Source organism: Heptranchias perlo, chromosome 8 (genome assembly GCF_035084215.1).
Source record: "Heptranchias perlo isolate sHepPer1 chromosome 8, sHepPer1.hap1, whole genome shotgun sequence".
NCBI classification, from domain to species: domain Eukaryota; kingdom Metazoa; phylum Chordata; class Chondrichthyes; order Hexanchiformes; family Hexanchidae; genus Heptranchias; species Heptranchias perlo.
This window is the reverse complement of record NC_090332.1, coordinates 68,772,057-68,794,185: the sequence shown is the minus strand read 5'-3', so window position 1 is coordinate 68,794,185 and position 22,129 is coordinate 68,772,057. Positions and strand designations below refer to the sequence as shown.

At 43.4% G+C, this 22,129-nt stretch overlaps 1 protein-coding gene across 1 annotated transcript in view; it reads left to right on the top strand.

The window, feature by feature from the left end:
* Positions 1-22,129, top strand: part of prkn (parkin RBR E3 ubiquitin protein ligase) — a 1,016,703-nt gene that overhangs the window by 545,666 nt on the left and 448,908 nt on the right. Inside the window, exon 6 of the mRNA XM_067989235.1 lies at positions 20,204-20,319. Within this exon, the coding sequence (XP_067845336.1) occupies positions 20,204-20,319 (116 nt within the window). The remainder of the gene's footprint in view (positions 1-20,203; positions 20,320-22,129) is intronic.

The window sequence follows — 22,129 nt, the reverse complement described above, 5'->3', positions numbered from 1 at the left end:
TGTAATGGTAAAACTAGGCCACTGTGTTTTACCATTTCATTCTAAGTAACTTGGTCTGTTTGCTGATCTGATGTGACTTCTGGTCTTGTTATAACATATGGAAAATTGTAGGTGATAATATGTGAGTCTTCTATTTCTCAGTGTACATGTTGAACTTGGCATAGAAAATAGCACCCAGTGCGCAGATCAGACACCCTGTCATTTCTGGTAGTGTTCATTTGACAGGAAAAGAATATTGTGCTTTGAAATATTGTACATTGGGTTAGTGTGAGAATCTATGGGGGGTAATTTTCACCTTCACAGCTAGTGTCGCAGCAGCTCGATCTTCAAACACCCTTCTCTGGGCGAGCTTCCTCTTACTCTCCGTAACTCACCAGTTTCATTGAAATGAGGACCGAGGCCCAATATCGGGAGCGCCTCAGGCCTCACCATTCAGACGGGGGGATTGTACCCTGCCATCTAGGCCATCAAATGCCCAATTTCAGACGATCCATTGTGGAGGTGACATGTAGACTTTATTACTTTAGTGGTAATGTTTTAAATCCCATATAATCATAGAATCATATTGCACAGAAGGAGGCCGTTCGGCCCATCATGTCTGTGCCAGCTCTTTGAAACAGCTATCCAATTAGTCCCACTCTTTCTCCACAGCCCTGCAAATTTTCCCTTTTCAAGTATATATCCAATTCCCTTTTGAAAGTTCCTACCGAGTCTGCTTCCACCACCTTTTCGGGTAGTGCATTCCAGATTATAACAACTCACTGTAAGAAAATTTCTCCTCATTTCCCCCCTGGATTTTTCGTCAATTATCTTAACTCTGTTAAAACATAAGTTCATAATATTAGAAAAAAGGAATCTCTATTGGTTGTTGAACTTGGCATATCATGAGTTTAAGTGCTAGTAAATGAGTGGATTTGGGGTGGAAAGGATGTATTCCGCATCAACACAAAACGTGATTTATCAGATTGAAATGCTTTTCCCCTATAACAAAATGATTTGCAAACAGTACAAGAGCATGAAGATAATGCATTTTATGCCTCGGTACAACAGTGATGACTGATTCATCGTTATTTGGAAGTCATATCTGTTATTACACCTGTGCTACATCTGTTAAATTTCTCTGTATCCATTCTAGTAGTTCCAATTTCTCGGAGAATCTCAGCAACCATTCTAGGTAGGAAACATTGGGAGTACAAAGTGTTGCAGTACTACATGCTTTGAGTTATTGAGGATGACTTCTGGTTTGATGGGTTGGATTCAACTCAGATCTGCAGCAGAAAAACATAATGACAGAGATGAGTGTATATTAAAACTTTATTACCTACCATTTTTCATATATAATAACAAGACCAGAAGTCAAATCAGATCAGCAGACAGACTAAGTATCTTGGAATGAAATGGTCAGTTACTTTGCTAGCACACTGTGGTCTATGTTTTACCACTGTCAGCAGTAGGACACCTACTTCTGTCCAATTTCATATTTTTCAATACGTCGATTATGTTACATATTGCAATGGACATTTTTCTAAACCACTGGAAATGTGCAGTAGCTGGGCTATTATTGTATTAGTTTTCAATTTTATTCTTCAATTAAACCCATTGCCACTGGAATCCTGGCCTGGATTCTTCTCTCACGGTGGAAATCATTTCAGACATGTGAATGTGAGAAGTTTCCAAAAAATCTGAACAACGTATGGAGGCGGATGTGGCCAGACTCAGATCATTCATATCTCTATTGCCAGTTGTAGTGACAAATCAAGGGGAAAATTGTCTGGCAGGTCAAGTGGTACCACTCAGCTGACTCCTTCTGTTCAAGCTTGCACCAGTCCTGCTGGTAGATCCATATCACCAAAACTGAAGAAAGTTAGGCACTGTAGGAGTTTGAGAGTTATAATCTTCTCGAATGATTACATTGTACTCTGATAAGCTGATGGACATCGCTAATCAATAACTTTTGGATTAACATTGAGAATAATGCTGCTTCTAGTTACCAGCAATAGGGAATTACAGTCCAGTATGAGATTTACAATAAAAGATAATGGCCTAGAATTTGCTGGAGTGGGGCATCTCATGGCGTGCCTTGTTAGTTAGATCTGTTCCTGCATCCTTCAGCTCAAAAATGTTTTGCCCACAAAGTTGCTGGAAGTGGCGAGGGCAATAGGGCATCTGGGACTTCGGTGAACAATGGGACAAACAATGTATCTCCTTAACCAATGAGATTTAAGGATTGAGAAATAAACAGAGGAAGGACTGAGCAGGGTGAATTAGAGTGGGTGAATGCAATGTCAAATCAGGTACAGAAAGAGAAATAAAGAGAGGGAAAAAAAGATTGGATTCAGAGAGAGAGAAAAAAGAGACAGAAAGGAAAAGTAAGAAAAAAAAAAAAATTTGACATTTTTAAAATCTCCAACAATTCACTACCACACTGAAGTCCCAGATGCCCTATTGCCCTCGCCACACTTTTAATTGTTCACTTTCGAGGCAAGAGAGGATGATTAGAAATCTTTAACAATTGTCATGTCGTTAAAAGGGTACTTATGCTGTTAATTACTAGACTTAACTTTCTGTGGCAAGTTTAACGGACAATTAATGTGCAAATGCAGCAACTTCATGAAAATTACGGAGAGATTAAGGGCGAGATGCCGTTTTCACGACGCTAACAGCGGAGCGGCGCAAATCGGCTAGCAACTTGTGGCGATTCGTAATTCCCTGGGTATCTCTTCTTCGCCACAAGTTGCTGGCTGATTTGCACATTAATAACGGCATGCGTCATTCACATGCCGTTATTTTTGCAGCAAATTCTGGGCCTTGCAGAGTCCACTGTGACCAAATGTAATCAACTAGTTAGCTGTACAGACTGATTGAACTGCATTTCACAGGTAGATAACACGTTCTCTTAATGCCATTCTGTGCTCTTCGATATGCATTTTTCTCAAACCTATTTCCATGATTGCTATGGGCTAAGTTTCTTAGTATAAATAAACTTATTGACAGTCACTAACTGATTATTGGAGACTCGGGATCCCAGTTGTTTAATCTTCAAACAGCCCCAGGTCTGAAAAGTGTTGCAGGAAGGAGAGAATAATTCTTTTTAAGAACGCTGTTTGCTCATGGACAAAGATAATGTCTGTCTCTACTTGTCATTTTATCTCTGCTTGTCCAATTCTTCTCATAAATGGCCAGAGAGTCAGGAGAACCACAAATTGGCACACTGACTTTCACTATTTAATCTGTGCTCCCATTGAGTGAGACTGCAGACCGGAAAGGAATCTCACACTTCCTTAATGTCCAATTAGTGCATAACTACAGGCACAGGTTTCTGCACATCAATACCCAATGATACATTCGTCCGTCGGCAACTCACTGCAGTCTTTCAGAATTAAGGGCAAGGCGCTGGCTGGCTTCTTTGAAACAAGGTGTATCCAATACCACGGAGGCTACCAATACCACTGAGAAGGGCCAGTGAGTTGTGCTGGCCTGCTGTGTCCTCCACAATTTCAAAAAGGCCTGGAAATTGAGATTCTTGAGGAGGAGACCAAGTCAGAAGCTGAACCCGTGAGACAAATAACTTAGACATTAGGAGGACGCCGTAGGGTCAGAGACAGCCGCAGGGGGAGAGCTGTGAGATAAACTATTCAGAGAGACTTTCAGTGATGTCTGATCATATTATGGTTATACAACATCTGCAACAGCCAGGATGCTCCACATAATTTCAATGTATAATCCTTCAGAACATTCTATTCATCAGGTAAGCAGAAGTTCCCTGAGGGTCCCTCATCTACGAACATCTTTTTTTAGTTCCAATACAACCTTTTCATGAACATCATAACATAATTTTGTAAAACAACAATCATAAAAGGATTCTGCAACTTCACAACTGAGAAATCCTTTAGTCTTAACAGTGTGCACTACCCTTTTGTGACTTTTCAATTTTCACTCAGTCCTATTCTAACATTTATTGTAAGTGCCACCTGAGGATCTGGGGTCTGAGATATGGATGGCTGCTCTATATGGCCATGAGCCTCTTTGAACAGAGTTGACACTCATCGCAGGACCACTGAATCCTGGTATGGACACGACAGACTTGTTTCTATAGCCTTGGAATTTCCACAGCCTTGGCCTGCTGACCTTCTTCCACTTGTGAAGGTATCCGAGGGAACTGAACATTTTAGTTCAACTGTCCTGAGGGAAGGCAGAATCCTCAGAGCAATCTCCTGGGTAGTGGAAATCTGGAACTCTTTCCCCCAAAAAGCTGTTGAGGCTAGGGGTCAATTGAAAATGTCAAAACTGAGATTGATAGGTTTTTGTTAGGCAAGGGTATTAAGGGTTACAGAACCAAGGCGGGTAAATGGAGTTGAGGTATAGATCAGCCGTGATCTAATTGAAAGGCGGAATAGGCTCGAGGGGCTCAATAGCCTACGCATGTTCCTCTGTTTTAGCAGGCATGAGGTCAGAATGCAGTTTGCCACTCATCTGCGGGAAAACAGACCTTAAGGAATTATTAATATCGCTTTTTCCCCGGAAGAAAGCATTCCTCTGCTAGCTCTCTGAAACGGTGCTCTGGAGATCTTTCCATTTTCTCCATTCTGTTGCCCAAGGTCTATAATGCCACCAGTCAAACCCTGCATATTAGAGAAGTTGACTTGCCTTCAGGCTTCTGTGTCCTGTTAAGCACTTGTTCTGCACAAACCAACTGTGGGTGCAGGACCTCACAAGTCTCCTTCTCCTATCATCTCAGCTGAGTGTGATCCCAGTATTTCAATTGCTGCCTCCTCCTGCTGGGTTAATGGATGAATATCTGTTGTTTTTTTCCCCCATTAGCTTGTCATTCCTGCAAATTCTGTGCAGTTTCTTAGTATGAAAACAGAATGATTCTTACTTTCAGTCACAGACCAATTTATTTGCCAGCTATTCGTGAATTTGTACAATTTCTTTTATGAAAATGATTCTTCAAAGAGCACTGCAGGATTCTCCATAATATAATATAATTGTTCCACGTGAAAGAAATCTATTTCATTGAGTTGACAGGTTTATGCCCTTAAGTTTGTGAGTACACTTAAGATTAATTTCAGTCTGTGGTCTGTAAAGTTTAAAATATAGATGAAGAATAGCTTGCTGCCATCACACTTACCTATGCTGACCTGTGAGGTCCTTAAACTTCTTCTTGCATTGAATGGGGTTCCTGGGAATTAGGATGTCGCTACGCTGTCTGTGCAGTACTGAGGGAGTACTGCACTGTCGGAGGTGCCGTCTTTTGGATGAGACATAAAACTGAAGACCTGTCTGCCCTCTCAGGTGGACATAAAAGTGAAAAGCAGAGAAGTTATGTTAAACTTGTATAGAACCTGGGTTAGACCACACTCAGAGTACTGTGAACAGTTCTGGTCTCCATATTATAAAAAGGATACAGAGGCACTGGAGAAGGTGAAAAAAGGATTTACTAGGATGATAGTAGAACTGAGAGGTTATACCTATCAGGAAAGATTGAGCAGGCTGGGGCTCTTTTCTCCAGACAAAAGAAGACTGAGGGGTGACCTGATGGAGGTCTTTAAGGTTATGAAAGGGTTTGATAGGGTAGACGTAGAGAAGATGTTTCCACTTGTGGGGGAGACCAGAACTAGGGGCCATGAATATAAGATAGTCACTAAAAAATCCAATAGGGAATTCAGGAGAAATGTCTTTACTCAGAGAGTGGTTAGAATGTGGAACTCGCTACCAGGAGAAGTTGAGGCGACTAACATAGATGCATGTAAAGGGAAGCTAGATAAACACATGAGGGAGAAAGGACTAGAAGGATATGCTGATAGAGTTAGATGAAGTAGGGAGGGAGGAGGAATGTGTGGACCATAAATACCGGCATGGATCTGTTGGGCCGAATGGTCTGTTTCTGTGTTGTACATTCTATGGTAATTCTATATAAAAGTTCCCATGGCACTATTTCGAAGAAAAGCAGGGGTGATCTCCCCGATGTCCTGGCAAATATTTATCCCTCAACCAACATCACTAAAAGATGGATTATCTGGTTATTAGCTCACTGTTGTTTGTGGGATCTTGCTGTGCACAAATTGGCTGTCGTTTTGCCGACATTATAATGGTGACTACAATTCAAAAATACTACATTGGCTGTAAAGCGCTTTGGGACGTCCTGAGGTTGTGAAAGGCGCTATATGAATGCAAGTTCTTTCTTACTTTCTTCACCACCATCTTTCACATGGTCTTGGCTGCTGTGTTGGCAGGTCACTTGTCATCCACTCCAACTATTGTATGTCTCTCTGTGCCTAATGGGGGAATCTAAAACCGGGGGTCATACATATAAGATAGTACTAATAAATCCAATAAGGAATTCAGGAGAAACTTCTTTATCCAGAGAGTGGTTAGAATGTGGAACTTGTTACCACATGGAGTACTTGAGTCAATGAGGAGTGTGGAAGAGCATGCCAGGAGCAGCACCAGGCATACCTAAAAATGAGGTGCCAACCTGGTGAAGCCACAACTCAGGACTACATGCATGCTAAACAGCGGAAGCAACATGCTATAGACAGAGCTAAGCGATTCCACCACCAACGGATCAGATCAAAGCTTTGCAGTCCTGCCACATCCAGTCGTGAATAGTGGTGGACAATTAAACAACTAACGGGAGGAGGAGGCTCTGCAAACATCCCCATCCTCAATGATGGTGGAGTCCAGCACGTGAGTGCAAAAGACAAGGCTGAAGCGTATGCAACGATCTTCAGCCAGAAGTGCCGAGTAGATGATCCATCTCAGCCTCCTCCCGATATCCCCACTATCACAGAAGCCAGTCTTCAGCCAATTCGATTCACTCCACGTGATATCAAGAAACGGCTGAGTGCACTGGATACAGCAAAGGCTATGGGCCCCGACAACATCCCGGCTGTAGTGCTGAACACTTGTGCTCCAGAACTAGCTGTGCCTCTAGCCAAGCTGTTCCAGTACAGCTACAACACTGGCATCTACCCGACAATGTAGAAAATTGCCCAGGTATGTCCTGTCCACAAAAAGCAAGACAAATCCAATCCAGCCAATTACCGCCCCATCAGTCTACTCTCAATCATCAGCAAAGTGATGGAAGGTGTCGTCGACAGTGCTATCAAGCGGCACTTACTCACCAATAACCTGCTCACCGATGCTCAGTTGGGCCGCCTGGACCACTCAGCTCCAGACCTCATTACGGCCTTGGTCCAAACATGGCCAAAAGAGCTGAATTCCAGAGGTGAGGTGAGAGTGACTGCCCTTGACATCAAGGCATCATTTGACCAAGTGTGGCACCAAGGAGCCCTAGTAAAATTGAAGTCAATGGGAATCGGGGGCAAAACTCTCCAGTGGCTGGAGTCATACCTAGCGCAAAGGAAGATGGTAGTGGTTGTTGGAGGCCAATCATCTCAGCCCCAGGGCATTGCTGCAGGAGTTCCTCAGGGCAGTGTCCTAGGCCCAACCATCTTCAGCTGCTTCATCAATGACCTTCCCTCCATCGTAAGGTCAGAAATGGGGATGTTCGCTGATGATTGCACAGTGTTCAGTTCAATTCGCAACCCCTCAGATAATGAAGCAGTCCGTGAACGCATGCAGCAAGACCTGGACAACATCCAGGCTTGGGCTGATAAGTGGCAAGTAACATTTGCACCAGATAAGTGCCAGGCAATGACCATCTACAACAAGAGAGAGTCTAACCACGACCCCTTGACATTCAATGGCATTACCATCGCAGAATCCCCCACCATCAACATCCTGGGGGTCACCATTGACCAGAAACTTAACTGGACCAGCCATATAAATACTGTGGCTACGAGAGCAGGTCAGAGGCTGCGTATTCTGCGGCGAGTGACTCACCTCCTGACTCCCCAAAGCCTTTCCACCATTTACAAGGCACAAGTCAGGAGTGTGATGGAATACTCTCCACTTGCTTGGATGAGTGCAGCTCCAACAACACTCAAGAAGCTCAACACCATCCAAGATAAAGCAGCCCGCTTGATTGGCACCCCATCCACCACCCTAAACATTCACTCCCTTCACCACCGGTGCACTGTGGCTGCAGTGTGTACCATCCACAGGATGCACTGCAGCAACTCGCCAAGGCTTCTTCGACAGCACCTCCCAACCCCACGACCTCTACCACCTAGAAGGACAAGAGCAGCAGGTACATGGGAACAACACCACCTGCACGTTCTCCTCCAAGTCACACACCATCCCGACTTGGAAATATATCGCCGTTCCTTCATCGTTGCTGGGTCAAAATCCTGGAACTCCCTTCCTAACAGCACTGTTGGAGAACCTTCACCACACGGACTGCAGCAGTTCAAGAAGGCAGCTCAGCACCACCTTCTCAATGGCAATTAGGGATGGGCAATAAATGCCGGCCTCGCCAGCAACGCCCACATCCCATGAACGAATAAAAAAAAAACATAGATGCATTTAAGGAGAAACTAGATAAATACATGAGGGAGAAAGGATTGGAGGTTATGCTGATAGAGTTAGATGAAGTTGGGTGGAAGGAGGCATGTGTCGAGCACAAACACCAGCATAGACCAATTGAGCCAAATGGCCTGTTTCTGTGCTGTGAATTCTATGTAATTGTAGCCAGAAGAATATTGAGATCACTCTTTGCGAATTTTGCTGTTCTCTTCTAACTTGTTCCTTTCGGAGCTATGTGTTTGCCTTGCTGCATGTTGGTGCTGGTTCAAGGGCAGTCCAAATTTAAATCTTGCAGCTACACCCTTGGAAGTGCTCACTCCACCCCATTCCTGGTATGTATTTTCCAGGCTTCCCTGCCACGCCTCACTAATTGTTGATGAGACTCGTGCCCTTTCCCTGCCCAGAATTATTAAGCTGAGCAATTACCAATTTCTGGTAGGGTCAGTGCCGAGGACATTGGTTAGGTGGGAGTACCATCCACTGCACTTCTGGCAGCGGATCATGGGATGCGGAATTTTGGCACCAAAGACTCTGAATGTCAAATTTCATCCTTTTTCATCTTTTCGTACCATTTTCAGCATCTGCCGCCCTGAAATTCCTGGATTGAAAGAGGGCATGGGGTGTGGTGGGGGGGAGGGAGTGCTGGAATATGGGCCAGAACCCGGCTCCTCCAGGATCGTGGCCCACTTGTGTTTTTAAATTTCGGTTGAAGGGGGTGGTCTGTGGGCAGATCTCTGCCCACTCCCCCATGTCAAAGGGGCACGTTGGGGGCGGTTCCTGAGCGTTAGCGTTACCGTTACGCCTGGGCAGAACTCTTGCCAGTCAAGACCTGGCATGAGTCCAATTGGCGTGAATGAATTTTAACTCTCCGTGCCCAGCGGGAATGAAATAGGTGAGCAGTTCAATTGGGCTGGTTCCATTTCCCGTTCTGTTCCCACTGATTTCCGATTTTAACACTGCTGGTTTGACGGCAGAGGAGGCGCTCACTGGACTCAGGCGGGTCAACTCATGAGAGCTTGAGCACAGAGGTTGGGAAAGACAGAGAGTGAACCTCTAACGGAGTCAATTGCTAACAGAGTGTGGACTTTCAACTGGGAATTTGGTGCAGAGGGGAAAGGAGGTGCTAAGTGATTTAAACCAAAGAACTATAGGCTAAGACTGAGTGGGGCATAAAGGAAGCTGCATGAGGAATCAAAACAAGGCAAGGAGGAGCGCCGAGTGTAAGTCATTGGTTAGTGGTTTTTAGCGGTTGGTTAGTGTTTTTTGTGGTTAGTGTTTTAGAGTCAAATAAACAATAAAGTGCCTTAAAGCTAAACAAACAGTTTAAATAACTGTCAGCTAACATGGCAGTTTCTGAGCTTGAGGGGCAGCTGGCGTCATTACAGTGCATATGGGAAGCTGAGAGTTTTGTGCATGGCACGTTTCAGGAGGTGGTCATCCCACAGCTATGGAGGGTTCAGGCAGAGAGGGAGTGGATGATCACCAGACAGACTAGGAGGAATAGGCATGCAGTGCACAAGTCCCCGGGAGTGTGGCACTCACAAACCGGCATCAGTGAGGGTGTTGACAACTCGGAGGAGTGCAGTCAGGAGCAAATCGATGGCATCGGTGTGATACTCAGCTGCACGGGGGAGCACAAGAAATGCAGTTGTTTTAGGGGATTCGATAGTGAGGGGGATAGACAGGCGTTTCTGCAACCGGCAACGTGAGTCCCGCATGGTGTGTTGCCTCCCTGGTGCCAGGGTACAGGATATCACTAAGAGGGTGCAGAACATTTTATGGGGGGAAGGGGAGCAGCCAAGAGTGGTGGTCCATGTGGGAACCAATGACATAGGAAGGAAAAGGGTGGAGGTCCTGCAGTCAGAGTTTCAGGAGCTAGGGAGGAAGTTAAAAAGCAGAACCTCAAAGGTAGTAATCTCTGGATTACTCCCAGTGCCACGTGCTAGTGAGTAAAGGAATAGTAGGATAAGACAGGTTAATGCGTGGCTGGAACAATGGTGTAGGAGGGAGGGCTTCAGATTCCTGGAGCATTGGGACCAGTTCTGGTGCAGGAGGGACTTGTTCAAGATGGATGGGTTGCACCTCAACAGAGTGGGACCAATGTCCTCGCGGGGCAGTTAACCAGTGCTGTAGGGGAGGGCTTAATCTAATTTGTCAGGGGAATGGGCACCAGGATGAAACATTAGAGAGGAGAAACAAGGTGCACAGAGGACTGTGAGGGACTAGTAGCACTGGAGTAAAGAATAGTTCAGAAATAGGAGGAATCAGACAGGGGGCAAATGCGAGACAGTCTAAGATGAGATTGGAGAATGTGTACGTAAATGCACGTAGCGTGGTAAATAAGCTTGGTGAGCTGCAGGCTCCAGTCGCCACATGGGACTATGATATAGTGGCAATAACAGAGACCTGGCTCAAAGAAGGGGAGGATTAGGTACTTAATATTCCTGGCTCCAAGATATTCAGGAAATATAGGGAAGGAAAGAAAGGAGGCGGGTGGTGGCAGTATTCATCAAAGAAATTATTATAGCACTGGAAAGGGATGATGTGGTTGAGGGGTCAAAGACGGAATCTATTTGGTTAGAATTAAGGAACAATAGAGGAGCTATTACGCTACTGGGTGTATACTATAGGCCACCAAATAGTGGGGGAACGTTTACAAGCAAATACAGGAAGATGCAAAAACTATAGGGTAGTGATAATGGGGGACTTCAATTATCCCAATATATACTGGGACAGTAACAGTGTAAAGGGCAAAGAGGGGAAGAAATTCCTGAAATGTGTTCAAGAGAACATTCTGGAACAGTGTGTTTCCAGCCCAACCAGAAAGGAAACAGTACTGGATCTAGTTCTGGGGATTGAAGTGGGGCAGGTGGAGCATGTTTCAGTGAGGGAGTATTTGGGGAACTGTGATCATAATCTCATTATAGAATCATAGAATCGTTACAGCACAGAAGGAGGCCATCGAGCCTGTGCCGGCTCTTTGTAAGAGCAATCCAGTTAGTCCCATTCCCCCGCTCTTTCCCCGTAGTCCTGCAAATTTTTTCCCTTCAAATATTTATCCAATTCCTTTTTGAAAGTCATGATTGAGTCTGCATCCACTGCCCTTTCTGGCAGCACATTCCAGATCATCACTACTCGCTGAGTAAAAAAGTTTTTCTTTACGTCGCCTTTGGTTCTTTTGCCAATCACCCTTAAATCTGTGTCCTCTGGTTCTTGACCCTTCCGCCAATGAGAACAGTTTCTCTTTATTTACTTTATCTAAACCTGTCATGATTTTGAACACTTCTATCAAATCTCTTCTCAACCTTCTCTGCTCCAAGGAGAACAACCCCAACTTCTCCAGTCTATCCACTTAACTGAAGTCCCTCATCCCTGGAACCATTCTAGTAAATCTTTTCTGCACCCACTCTAAAGCCTTCACATCCTTCCTAAAGTGCGGTGCCCAGAATTGGACACAATACTCCAGTTGTGGCCGAACCAGTGTTTTAAAAAGGTTCAACATAACTTCCTTGCTTTTATACCCTATGCCTCTATTTATAAAGCCCAGGATCCTTTATGCGTTTTTAACTGCTTTCTCAACCTGTCCTGCCACCTTCAAGGATTTGTGCACATATACCCCAATATACTCTGTTCCTGCGGGTTTAGAATAGTTATGGATAGGGACAAGGAACAATCAAATGTGAAAATGCTTAACAGGAGGATGGAAAATTTTATTGAGTTAAAAAGGGATCTTACCCAGGTGGACTGGAATCAAAAATTGATAGGCAAAACTGTAATTGGACAAGGGGAGGCCTTCAAGGAGGAGTTGGTTCGTGTACAGCGTAGACACAACCCTATGAAGGGAAAAGGAAGGGCATCCAAAGCTAGAGCTCCCTGGATGACTAAAGATATAGAGATTAAAATGAAACAGAAAAAGGAGGCTTATGATGAATGTAAGGTTCATAATACAGTAGAGAACCAGGCTGAATACAGAAAGTATGGAGGAGATCTAAAAAAGGGATAGAGTATGAGAATAGATTAACGGCTAACATAAAAGGGAACCCAAAAGTCTTTTATAAACATATAAATACTAAAAGGGTGGTCAAAGGAAGGGTGGGGCCAATTAGGGACAAAAAAGGAGATCTTCTTGTGGCGGCAGAGGGCATGGTTGAGGCATTAAATGAATACTTCACATCCGTTAGAGTAGAAAAGAAGAAAAGTTGCCCGGTCCAGATGGGATGCATCCTAGGTTACTGAGGGAAGTAAGGGTGGAAATTGCGGAGATATGTGGATGGTGCCAGAGGACTGGAGGATTGCAGATGTTACACCCCTGTTCAAAAAAAGAGAGGGATAAATCTGGCAATTACAGGCCAATCAGCCTAACGTAGGGGGTGGAGAAACATTTAGAGACAATAATCCAGGACAACATAAACTGGCACTTGGAAAAGTATGGGCTAATAAATGAAAGTCAGCACTGATTTGTTAAAGGAAAATTGTGTTTGACTAACTTGACTGAGTTCTTTGATGAAGTAATGGAGAGGGTTGATGAGTGTAGTGCGGTTGACATTGTGTATATGGACTTTCAAAAAGCATTTGATAAAGTACCATGTAATAGACTTGTTAGCAAAATTAAAGTCCATGGGATTAAAGGGACAGTGACAGTGTGGATACAAAATTGGCTAGGGGACAGAAAGCAGAGAGTTGTGGAGAACGGTTATTTTTCAGACTGGAGGGAAGTATACAATGGTGTTCCCCAGGAGTCAGTATTAGGACCACTGCTCTTTTTGATATATACTAATGGCCTGGACTTACGTATAGAGGGTATAATTTCAAAGTTTGCAAATGACATGAAACTCGGAAATGTAGTAAACAATATGGAGGATAGTAACAGACTTCAGGAGGACATAGCCAGACTGGTGAAATGGGCAAACACATGGCAGTTGAAATTTAACGCAGAGAAGTGTGAAGTGATGCATTTTGGTAGGAAAATTGAAGAGAGGCAATATAAACAATTTTAAAGGGGGTGCAGGAACAGAGAGACGTGCGGGTGCACATACACAAATTTTTGAAGGTGGCAGGACAAATGGAGAAGGCTGTTAAAAAAGTGTATGGGTCCTGGGCTTTATTAATAGAGGCATGGAGTACAAAAGCAAGGAAGTTATGCTAACCCTTTATAAAACACTGGTTAGGCCTCAGCTGGAGTATTGTGTTCAATTCTGGGCACCACACTTTAGGAAGGATGTGAAGACCTTAGAGAGCGTGCAGAAGAGATTTACTAGAATGGTACCAGGGATGAGGGACTTCAGCTATGTGGAGATACTGGAGAAGCTGAGGTTGTTCTCCTCAGAACAGATAAGGTTAAGGGGAAATTTGATAGAGGTTTTATAAATCACAAACAGTTTTGACAGAGTACATAAGGAGAAATTGTTTCCAGTGGCAGAAGGGTTGATAACCAGAGGACACAGATTTAAGGTGATCGGCAAAAGAGCCAGAGGCGACATGAGGAAACATTTTTTTACGCAGCGAGTTGTAATGATCTGGAATGCACTGCCTGAAAGGGTGTTGGAAAAAGATTCAATAGTAACTTTCAAAAGGGAATTGAATAAATACTTGAAGGGAAAAAATTTGCAAGGCTATGGGGAAAGAGCAGGGGAATGGGACTAATTGGATGGCTCTTTCAGAGAGTCGGCATAGGCACGATGGGCCAAATGCCGTCTTCCTGTGCTGCACCTACTATGATACTATGATAATGTAAATCAGGGTCCCATGTCGTCAATGGGACCCCAATTGCACTTTGACCCAGATTTGAGCGGGGAAGTTGCAGGGTCTTTCCCGCCAGGTGAATCAAGGTCGGCAACTGTCGGGAAAACAAATAGGGGAACTGCCGAGGAAAGCCTCCCCTGCCCTGGACTCTCACCCCCTCTTCCCCCCCACGAGACCCTCTAGAAACCCCCACCCCGTGACTGACCTGCTTGCTGGTGAGCCTTCCTTTGGTGCCATTCGGCGGTGTCCGGCCATCCGAGCTTCCACTCCTGTCCACCGGTCAGCTGCTGCTTTCCACCATTTTGGGTGGCCAGTTAACCGGCGGCATACAGATGAGGCCGAGGAGTTAAAATACCCCGGGCCTCAAATTTAGGCCTGCGAGTGTGTTTTGCACTCACTCCAACCTCCGTCCTGCAATACCCACTGTCGGGGGGCGGGGGGGGTAAAATCCACACCCTTGTTTAGTATCAAAATGACTTGAGAGGGAGACGAAGACTTAAAATTTTCTTTTTGTTTTGGCCCATATGGGCCTGAGGGGGAGGGGGCAGCTCAGGTGGAGTGGGAAGGTGCCATTTCTCTTTAGAAGGGCAGGTCGGTTCGGGCAAGCGCTGGTGACGCACCCTGGATTTGCAAATGACCCCACCCTCAGGATTTGGGCCGAGGTCTTTGGCCTGGGGCTAGGGTGGGCGCAGGTTCTGTTCCACTACCCTTATGCCAATAGAGCAGGCCCCTCGGAACTTCAGAGCCAGTGCCTTTTACCATGACTTAACCCTCGAATAGGGAATTGACCGAGCGTTTCCTTCCTAAATTAATCAGCAGGATTTTGGAAGAACTCTTATTTTTGTTCGGTATTCCAGTTCTTAGATAATAAGGCCATTAATTAATTCATTTTTTTTTATACTGAGGTATTTTTAGTACTAATTTGGTTTGCAGATCAAGACCAGGTTTACAAATTATTCTTGTTGGTCTTTGGGTACTAAAAAATCTTCTGAAGTTGACTTTATGTTGCTCCTCTATAGACGATACTCCATAAACTCTTTTGTGTTCTTGTTTTCATATTGGTTTTTGTTTTAATATTGGAACAAGGATTACTTTGCTATTGCAGAATAAAAGGGTGTAGACCTCTTCAACTCTTTTGCTTCAAATGGACCATTAGATTAGCTCCTTAGCCTTTTGGAACATGGTGTACTGTCTAGAGGACTGATGAGCTCTTAAACTGCTACATGGAAGCAAGAGCATGGCAAATCCATCTTCCCAATCACAAAAATGCCTTGAGCTGTCTGAAAATGAGGTAAAAAAGATAACCTCGTAGGCTTGATTTGTTTTCATAGGTTTAAACATCTAGGCCTCGAGTTACAAAGCTTTTCCCAATCATGCGTGAAGTTTGCTGTAATTTGTCTGCAGATGGATGTATTTTCCTGTAAAGGTTCTGCAGTTGCAACAATAAAAGAAACCGGGCTCAAAATTCTGATCATTATTTTGGTGCAACAATGGTGTAGTTCTGACGTAGGGACCGGAATTTAGGGAGTAAGTGTTAGTAAATTAGATTTAGAATGAATACGTAATCACCAGACAGATCCGCTTTTTTTTACATACATGCATGTTTAAGATAGAGGCTATTCGATTTTGAATGAAAATACTATGCTATGAAAAGACCATCGAAGCTCTTGAGTTGTGGCAGTGTGGTTGTCTTTTTTGCAGGAGCGGTCCTACAGGGCCTTTACGTTTGCCCTCTTAGGTAAACATAAAGGATCTCCCATCCTTATTCGAAGGAGAGCAGGGGAGTTCTTCCGCTATCCTGGCCAACATTTATCCCTCAACCAACATCACTGAAAAAACAGACTATCTGGTCATTATCTCATTGCTGTTTGTGGGACCTTGCTGTGCACAAATCGGGTGCCGCATTACTCTACATTACAACAGTGACTACACTTCAGAAGTACTTTATTAACTGTGAAGTGCTTTGCTACGCCTTGAGGTCATAACACATGCTATATAAAGGCAAGATCTTTCTTTTCATTATTGCAAACAGTGACTTTATTGTTATGATTAATAGTAAACGTAATAAATAGATAAACACAGTACAGCCATTCTCCTTCTCTGCATTCCCTTTATTTCTACAATTACCTTTGTCATGGAAGGTTGGTGGGTCAGGATAATTTCTTCTTGTGAACCGGTCGAGTTTGTTTTTAATCTGGGTTGAGTTTAGAAAAATCTGCTCTCAGCACTCCTCCTTTATTGGTTGATTCAAATGGGTTAGCATCTCCATCAAATAGTAGACAGAAGAATTGTATTTTTTTTTATCCGTTCATGGAATGTGGGTATTGCTGGCAAGGCCAGCATTTATTGCCCATCCCTAATTGCCCTTAAGAAGGTGGTGATGAGCCGCTGTAGTCTGTGTGGTGAAGGTTCTCTATAGGAATGGGTTAAGTATTTGTACACACAGAGTAATTTAAACACCATGGTGTTTAGAATCCTGATATTGTTGCAAGCTGATTAAATGTACACTGCTATTGTGAATCTTTAGTTCTGTGCACTTTCCAGTGATTTAATCTAATTACTGTTTAGTGGATGAATAATTGGAATAAACAAGGACACTCATGCCTGGGTAAACTTAAGTATCTGGGGTTTTCAAGCCCCATTTAAATTAAACTATCCAAGAACTGACGCTATATTTACTCAATCAGTTTTCATCTGAGGGCGACCGGAATATTCTCAGGGGTGAGGGACTAGGTGATGCTACGAGATTACAAAGATTCTATTAAACCGATATTTTTAATTCAATTAATTAACCAGTGACCTATCTGTACTCCTATTCAGAGGGTCTATCAAAAAATCAATTTTGGTTACGCTCTGGGGAGAAGCTGACTGGACAGTCAGGTTTAACTACACCTCAGTCCAGCTCGTCCAATATTGAATGCAAGCATTGTCCATTCTCAGTGATAAGACTCAGAATAAGGACTAATTCTGGAGTGCTCCTTTAAGTTACTCGATTCTCAGCAAAACTTTACAATCTTCCTTTTTTATGATCTTCTGACTTAAAATACTAATGATGTGGAGATGCCGGTGATGGACTGGGGTGGACAAATGTAAGGAATCTTACAACACCAGGTTATAGTCCAACTATTTTATTTTAAAATCACAAGCTTTCGGAGGTTATCCCCTGACGAAGGGGATAATCTCCGAAAGCTTGTGATTTTAAAATAAAATTGTTGGACTATAACCTGGTGTTGTAAGATTCCTTAAAATACTGAAGAAAAGAAGCTATCTCATTCTCTAATATTATAGCAGTTTTAATATCAAATGTATTATTGCATGTTATATTAAAATCAATAATTATCAAAATCTAAAACTGCTAGGAATACCTTAGATTATGTTGAGAATCAGTCATTGACGATGATGGAATTTGTTAAGGATGGATATGCGCTCTGGAATCAAGAAAGCTTGTAACTCTTGATTCCAGTCTTGATCATCAGTTTTATTTTTATCTGAGTTCACACTTTGAATAGCAACCAACTTGTTACTACAACAGGAAAAGAGGTATTTTTTAAAAAAAATCCTTATTTGTTTTTAAATTGACAATTTTTTTTCACAGCAATTTACAAGTTTAATAATGCAAAGAAAGACCGACTTGCATTTATATAGTGCCTTTCACAACCTCAGGACGTCCCAAAGCGTTTTACAGTCAATTAAGTACTTTTTTGAAGTGTAGTCACTGTTGTAATATAGGAAATGTAGCAGCCAATTTACACACAGTACGGTCCCACCAACCGCAATACGATCATGACCCGATAATCTATTTTTAGGTTGGTTGTGGGATAAATATTGGGGAGAACTCCCATGCTCTTCTTCAAATAGTGGCATGGGATCTTTTATGTCCACCTGAGAGGACAGGCAGGGCCTCGGTTTAATGTCTCATCTGAAAGACGGCACTCCGACAGTGCAATACTGAGGAAGCGTCAGCCTGGATTTTGTGCTCAAGTTTGTGGAGTGAGACTTGAACCCTCAACCTTCCGACTCAGAGGAGAGTGTGCTACCACTGAGCCATAGCGGACATCTGTTAACAGACACCTGTAAATGCAGCCCTGAAAATTCACATAATATCATCCTGTAACTTTGCATAGTAAATTTTGCAGCTGAATAATGTTTGAAATGTAAACAAAATTCTCAAAAAATGTGTGCATTCAAGCTGCAAGTCACCTCATCTTCATTCATTCATTCATTTATTCATTTCAGTTTCATATTTTGCCAACCTTTCATACAATCAGAAACAATAATCAAAAACCAAGGGGTCGATTTGAACTCGAAGGGGGTTTCAGGCGACTGCAAAGAGCACTCTCTGGCCTAAATTTCAGACCCCCAGGTTTTAACTCCCAGGCCTTAGTTAAATGCTGCCAGTCCACTTCTCGCCCGGAACGGGCATGAAGAGAGCACAGAGCGGTTGCCAGCTGGTGACGATCAGACTGCCTTCGGCTGCTTGCCGGCTTCCATGGGAAGGGGGGTGAGCCTGGGGCAGGGGAGGCTGCGATTTTTCTCGTGGGGCCTCAGAGGAGCACTCCTGCTCCTCCTGGCCCCATAAAGGAAAGTTTTACACTTAGCTGGTAGGGTCCCTACTGTCTTCAGCCCCACTTCAGCCTAGCAGGATAGCCACCACAGCTTCCCCGCTCAGGCCCGAGTGACCTGATAGGACCCCATTGGCATACATTTATGAGGCTCTTGTCTGCTTTAGAAACAGGCCAATAATTCACATCACATATCACAGTGGCACACTGTGATAAAATCCTGCAATAAAAACAGAAAATGCTGGAAACACTCAGCAGGTCAAGCAGCATCTGTGGAGAAAGAAATAGAGTTAACTAAGAAGTTAGAGATTTAACAGTTTATAAGCAATACAGAGCCAGGGAAATTGGGGTGGGAGGGGTTGGTGGTGGTGACAGGAAAGAACAAAGGGGAAGGTCTGTGATTGGGTGGAGGACTACATTGATTAAATGACAAAAGGGATGAAGGGGCAAGACACCCCAAGGACACCTGGTAGACATCTGACCCAATATTTGGTCAGGCCATTTTTCAGGCCTCCCTGCAGCCACCTAAAACAGGCATTAGGCTCCTTACAAATTTAAATAAGAGACCTAACCCACTCAGGATTCTTCAATGGGCGCTGTGGCCTAGACAGTAGAGACCCTACCAGCTAAGTGTAAAACTTTCCTTTATGGGGCCAGGAGGAGCAGGAGTGCTCCTCTGAGGCCCCACGAGAAAAGTCACCAGCTGGCAACCGCTCTGTGCTCTCTTCATGCCCGTTCCGGGCAAGAAATGGACTGGCAGCATTTAACTAAGGCCCGGGAGTTAAAATCTGGGGGTCTGAAATTTAGGCCAGAGAGTGCTCTTTGCAGTCGCCTGAAACCCACTTCGAGTTCAAATCGACCCCTTGGTTTTTGATTATTGTTTCTGATTGTATGAAAGGTTGGCAAAATATGGGCCCAACTCCACAGTACTTGCAATTGCTCCACCCTGTTGCCGCTCCACACCCCCTCTTAGGCCTTACCTTGGGGCTGGCAAGGTAAGCGGCTCGACGTACATCTATTTAAAATGGGCGAGCTGCCTATGGAGGCATGACTGGCGCCGACAGCTCGCCCAAGTAATGTAAATGAAGCCCAATTTTGGGCTGGCCTCGGGCCTACCGGTTAAGGTGTGCACTGACGAAAATGGGCCATAACCAATTTCTACCCCAAGATACCTTCTTCAGAGAGATCAGGATGGAGAACAGAAGGAAAAATTGGAGTGGAAGTCAATTCTTGCAAAAATCAGAACAGGTCAGCTGCTCAGTATTTTGGTTGAGGAATAGTATGTGGTGCATATACCATCATTCTGATATTTTAATGCCAATGGTGAACTCAGTTGCTGATTACAATATATTTTACCAAATGGAAATATAAAACTATTGATGGATTCCAATCACTTGGCCTTCAGCAAATAGGAAAACAAATGTATTATTAGTCATAATGTGTCCTTAACCTGTGCTTACATTTTACAGGAGTTTTACTTCAAATGTGGAAAACATCCAACCTCTGAGAGTGACACATCAGTGATTTTGAACTTAATTACTCCAAATAGGCAAAACATCCCATGTATAACCTGTACTGACACTGTGTAAGTATAATATTTCATCTAATTGCTTTGTTGATGATGAAGGGTTTTGATAGAGTGAAAAAGGCAAAACTGTTTCCACTGGCAGGTGGTTCGGTAACCAAAGGACACAGATTTGAGATAATTGGCAAAAGAACCAGAGGGGAGATGAGGATTTTATTTTATGCAGCGAGTGGTTATGATTTGGAATTCACTACCTGAAAAGGTGGCGGAAGCAGATTCAATAGTAACTTTCAAAAGGGAATTGGATATATACTTGAAAAGGAAAAATTTGCAGGGCTATGGGGAAAGAGCAGGGGAGTGGGACTAACTGGACAGCTCTTTCAAAGAGTTGGCAGAGGTACGATGGGCTGAATGGCATCCTTCTGTACGATTCTATGATTTTATGTTAATTAATACTGAAAGGGGCAATGGACTGTGGAACAAAGTGTTGTTTTATTGTATATTGTGTGAAAATGTAGCTACATGGTATCATGTAGATTTACAGCAGGATCTAAATTTACCCAGTGCTGCCGTTCCTCACCTTAATGACCACAACATATAAAAAAGACAAAACAAAACCTAGCAGCATTATTCTTTATTTTCTGTACTTCCAAAGAAAGATTCCCTCTGCTGATTTTTTAATAACTTTTTTGCTTGCCTTGCAGAAAATGTGTTTCGCTGTGAATTTATACCCATAACAGAGTAATAACAAATCCCCCTCTAAAGCTGTGTCTTGAGTGCTTCTGGTTTCTATCTTTACTGCATGTTTCTCCATGCTCCAGTCCCCAGATGCTGATCTTGATGCACTGTACTTTGCATTGAAGTGATTTTGTTGCAAACACAGCCAGTGCTTAAAATAAAATTGTAAATAATAAAAGTAATCAGTGGAATCTTCGGCTAAAATAGCTGCAAATTCTTGACTTGACTTAAGATTTGTCTGCTGTGGATCTTCAGTGATGACATCAATTAATATCTGATTCAGATTGCTTCGCTCCTGAATAGTTGCTCTGTTTGCAAATAGCAATCGCTGTAGGCTTATTTAATCTAAAGGTCATATTTTCCCCTTTAATATTTGCTTTCAATAAAATTGATTTTAATGTTCAAAATGAGAGCTGAAAATATCTGGTCTATAACATAAGTTCAAAAACCTTTACATTTAGGTTATTGCTGTTACTTTAGAGTTGATTTTCACCTGCCTGCCGCCCATTTTTCAGCATGAACAGGGCGTTAGCAGGATGAAAATTGAAATTTTAAAAGTCGCCAACCTACCGCCAGAGGCCCACCTGTTCCGATTTTCGGGCAGACCTTGATTTAGACAGCCTGCGATGCTGTTGGCAAAAGGAGGGGGCTTAATAAATATATTCAAATGATGTTTGGACCCAACTACCGCTACTTCCTCAACCCACCCACAAGCCCGAGTCTTGGGAAGCACGGCAGCAGTTACATTTAAATCAGGCTCCCAATTAAACCGTGGGAGCCTGATATAAATATGTTAATGAAGTTTCCCGCCTCTCCAAGATGGGACACTTGCACGGCTCGCTACCCGCTGCCATAAAAATGACGGTAGGTGTGTTTTGCATTTGACGATTTTTAGGGTTTAACTCACCCCCCGCGACCTCCTCCCCTTGTTGTGGTGGGGGAGGGGGTTAATATCGAGGCCGATGTCTTACATTTGTGTATATTTTTCAGCCAAAAACTTTTCTTGCACTTCCAACCAAGCCACTTTAGAGGAATTCATAATACAAATAGTTCACAAAAGTGCGACAAAAAAGTGACATCAGGAAGTAAGGTTTTATGGACAGGAAGTGTGGCCGGACGTAAGAGTTATAAT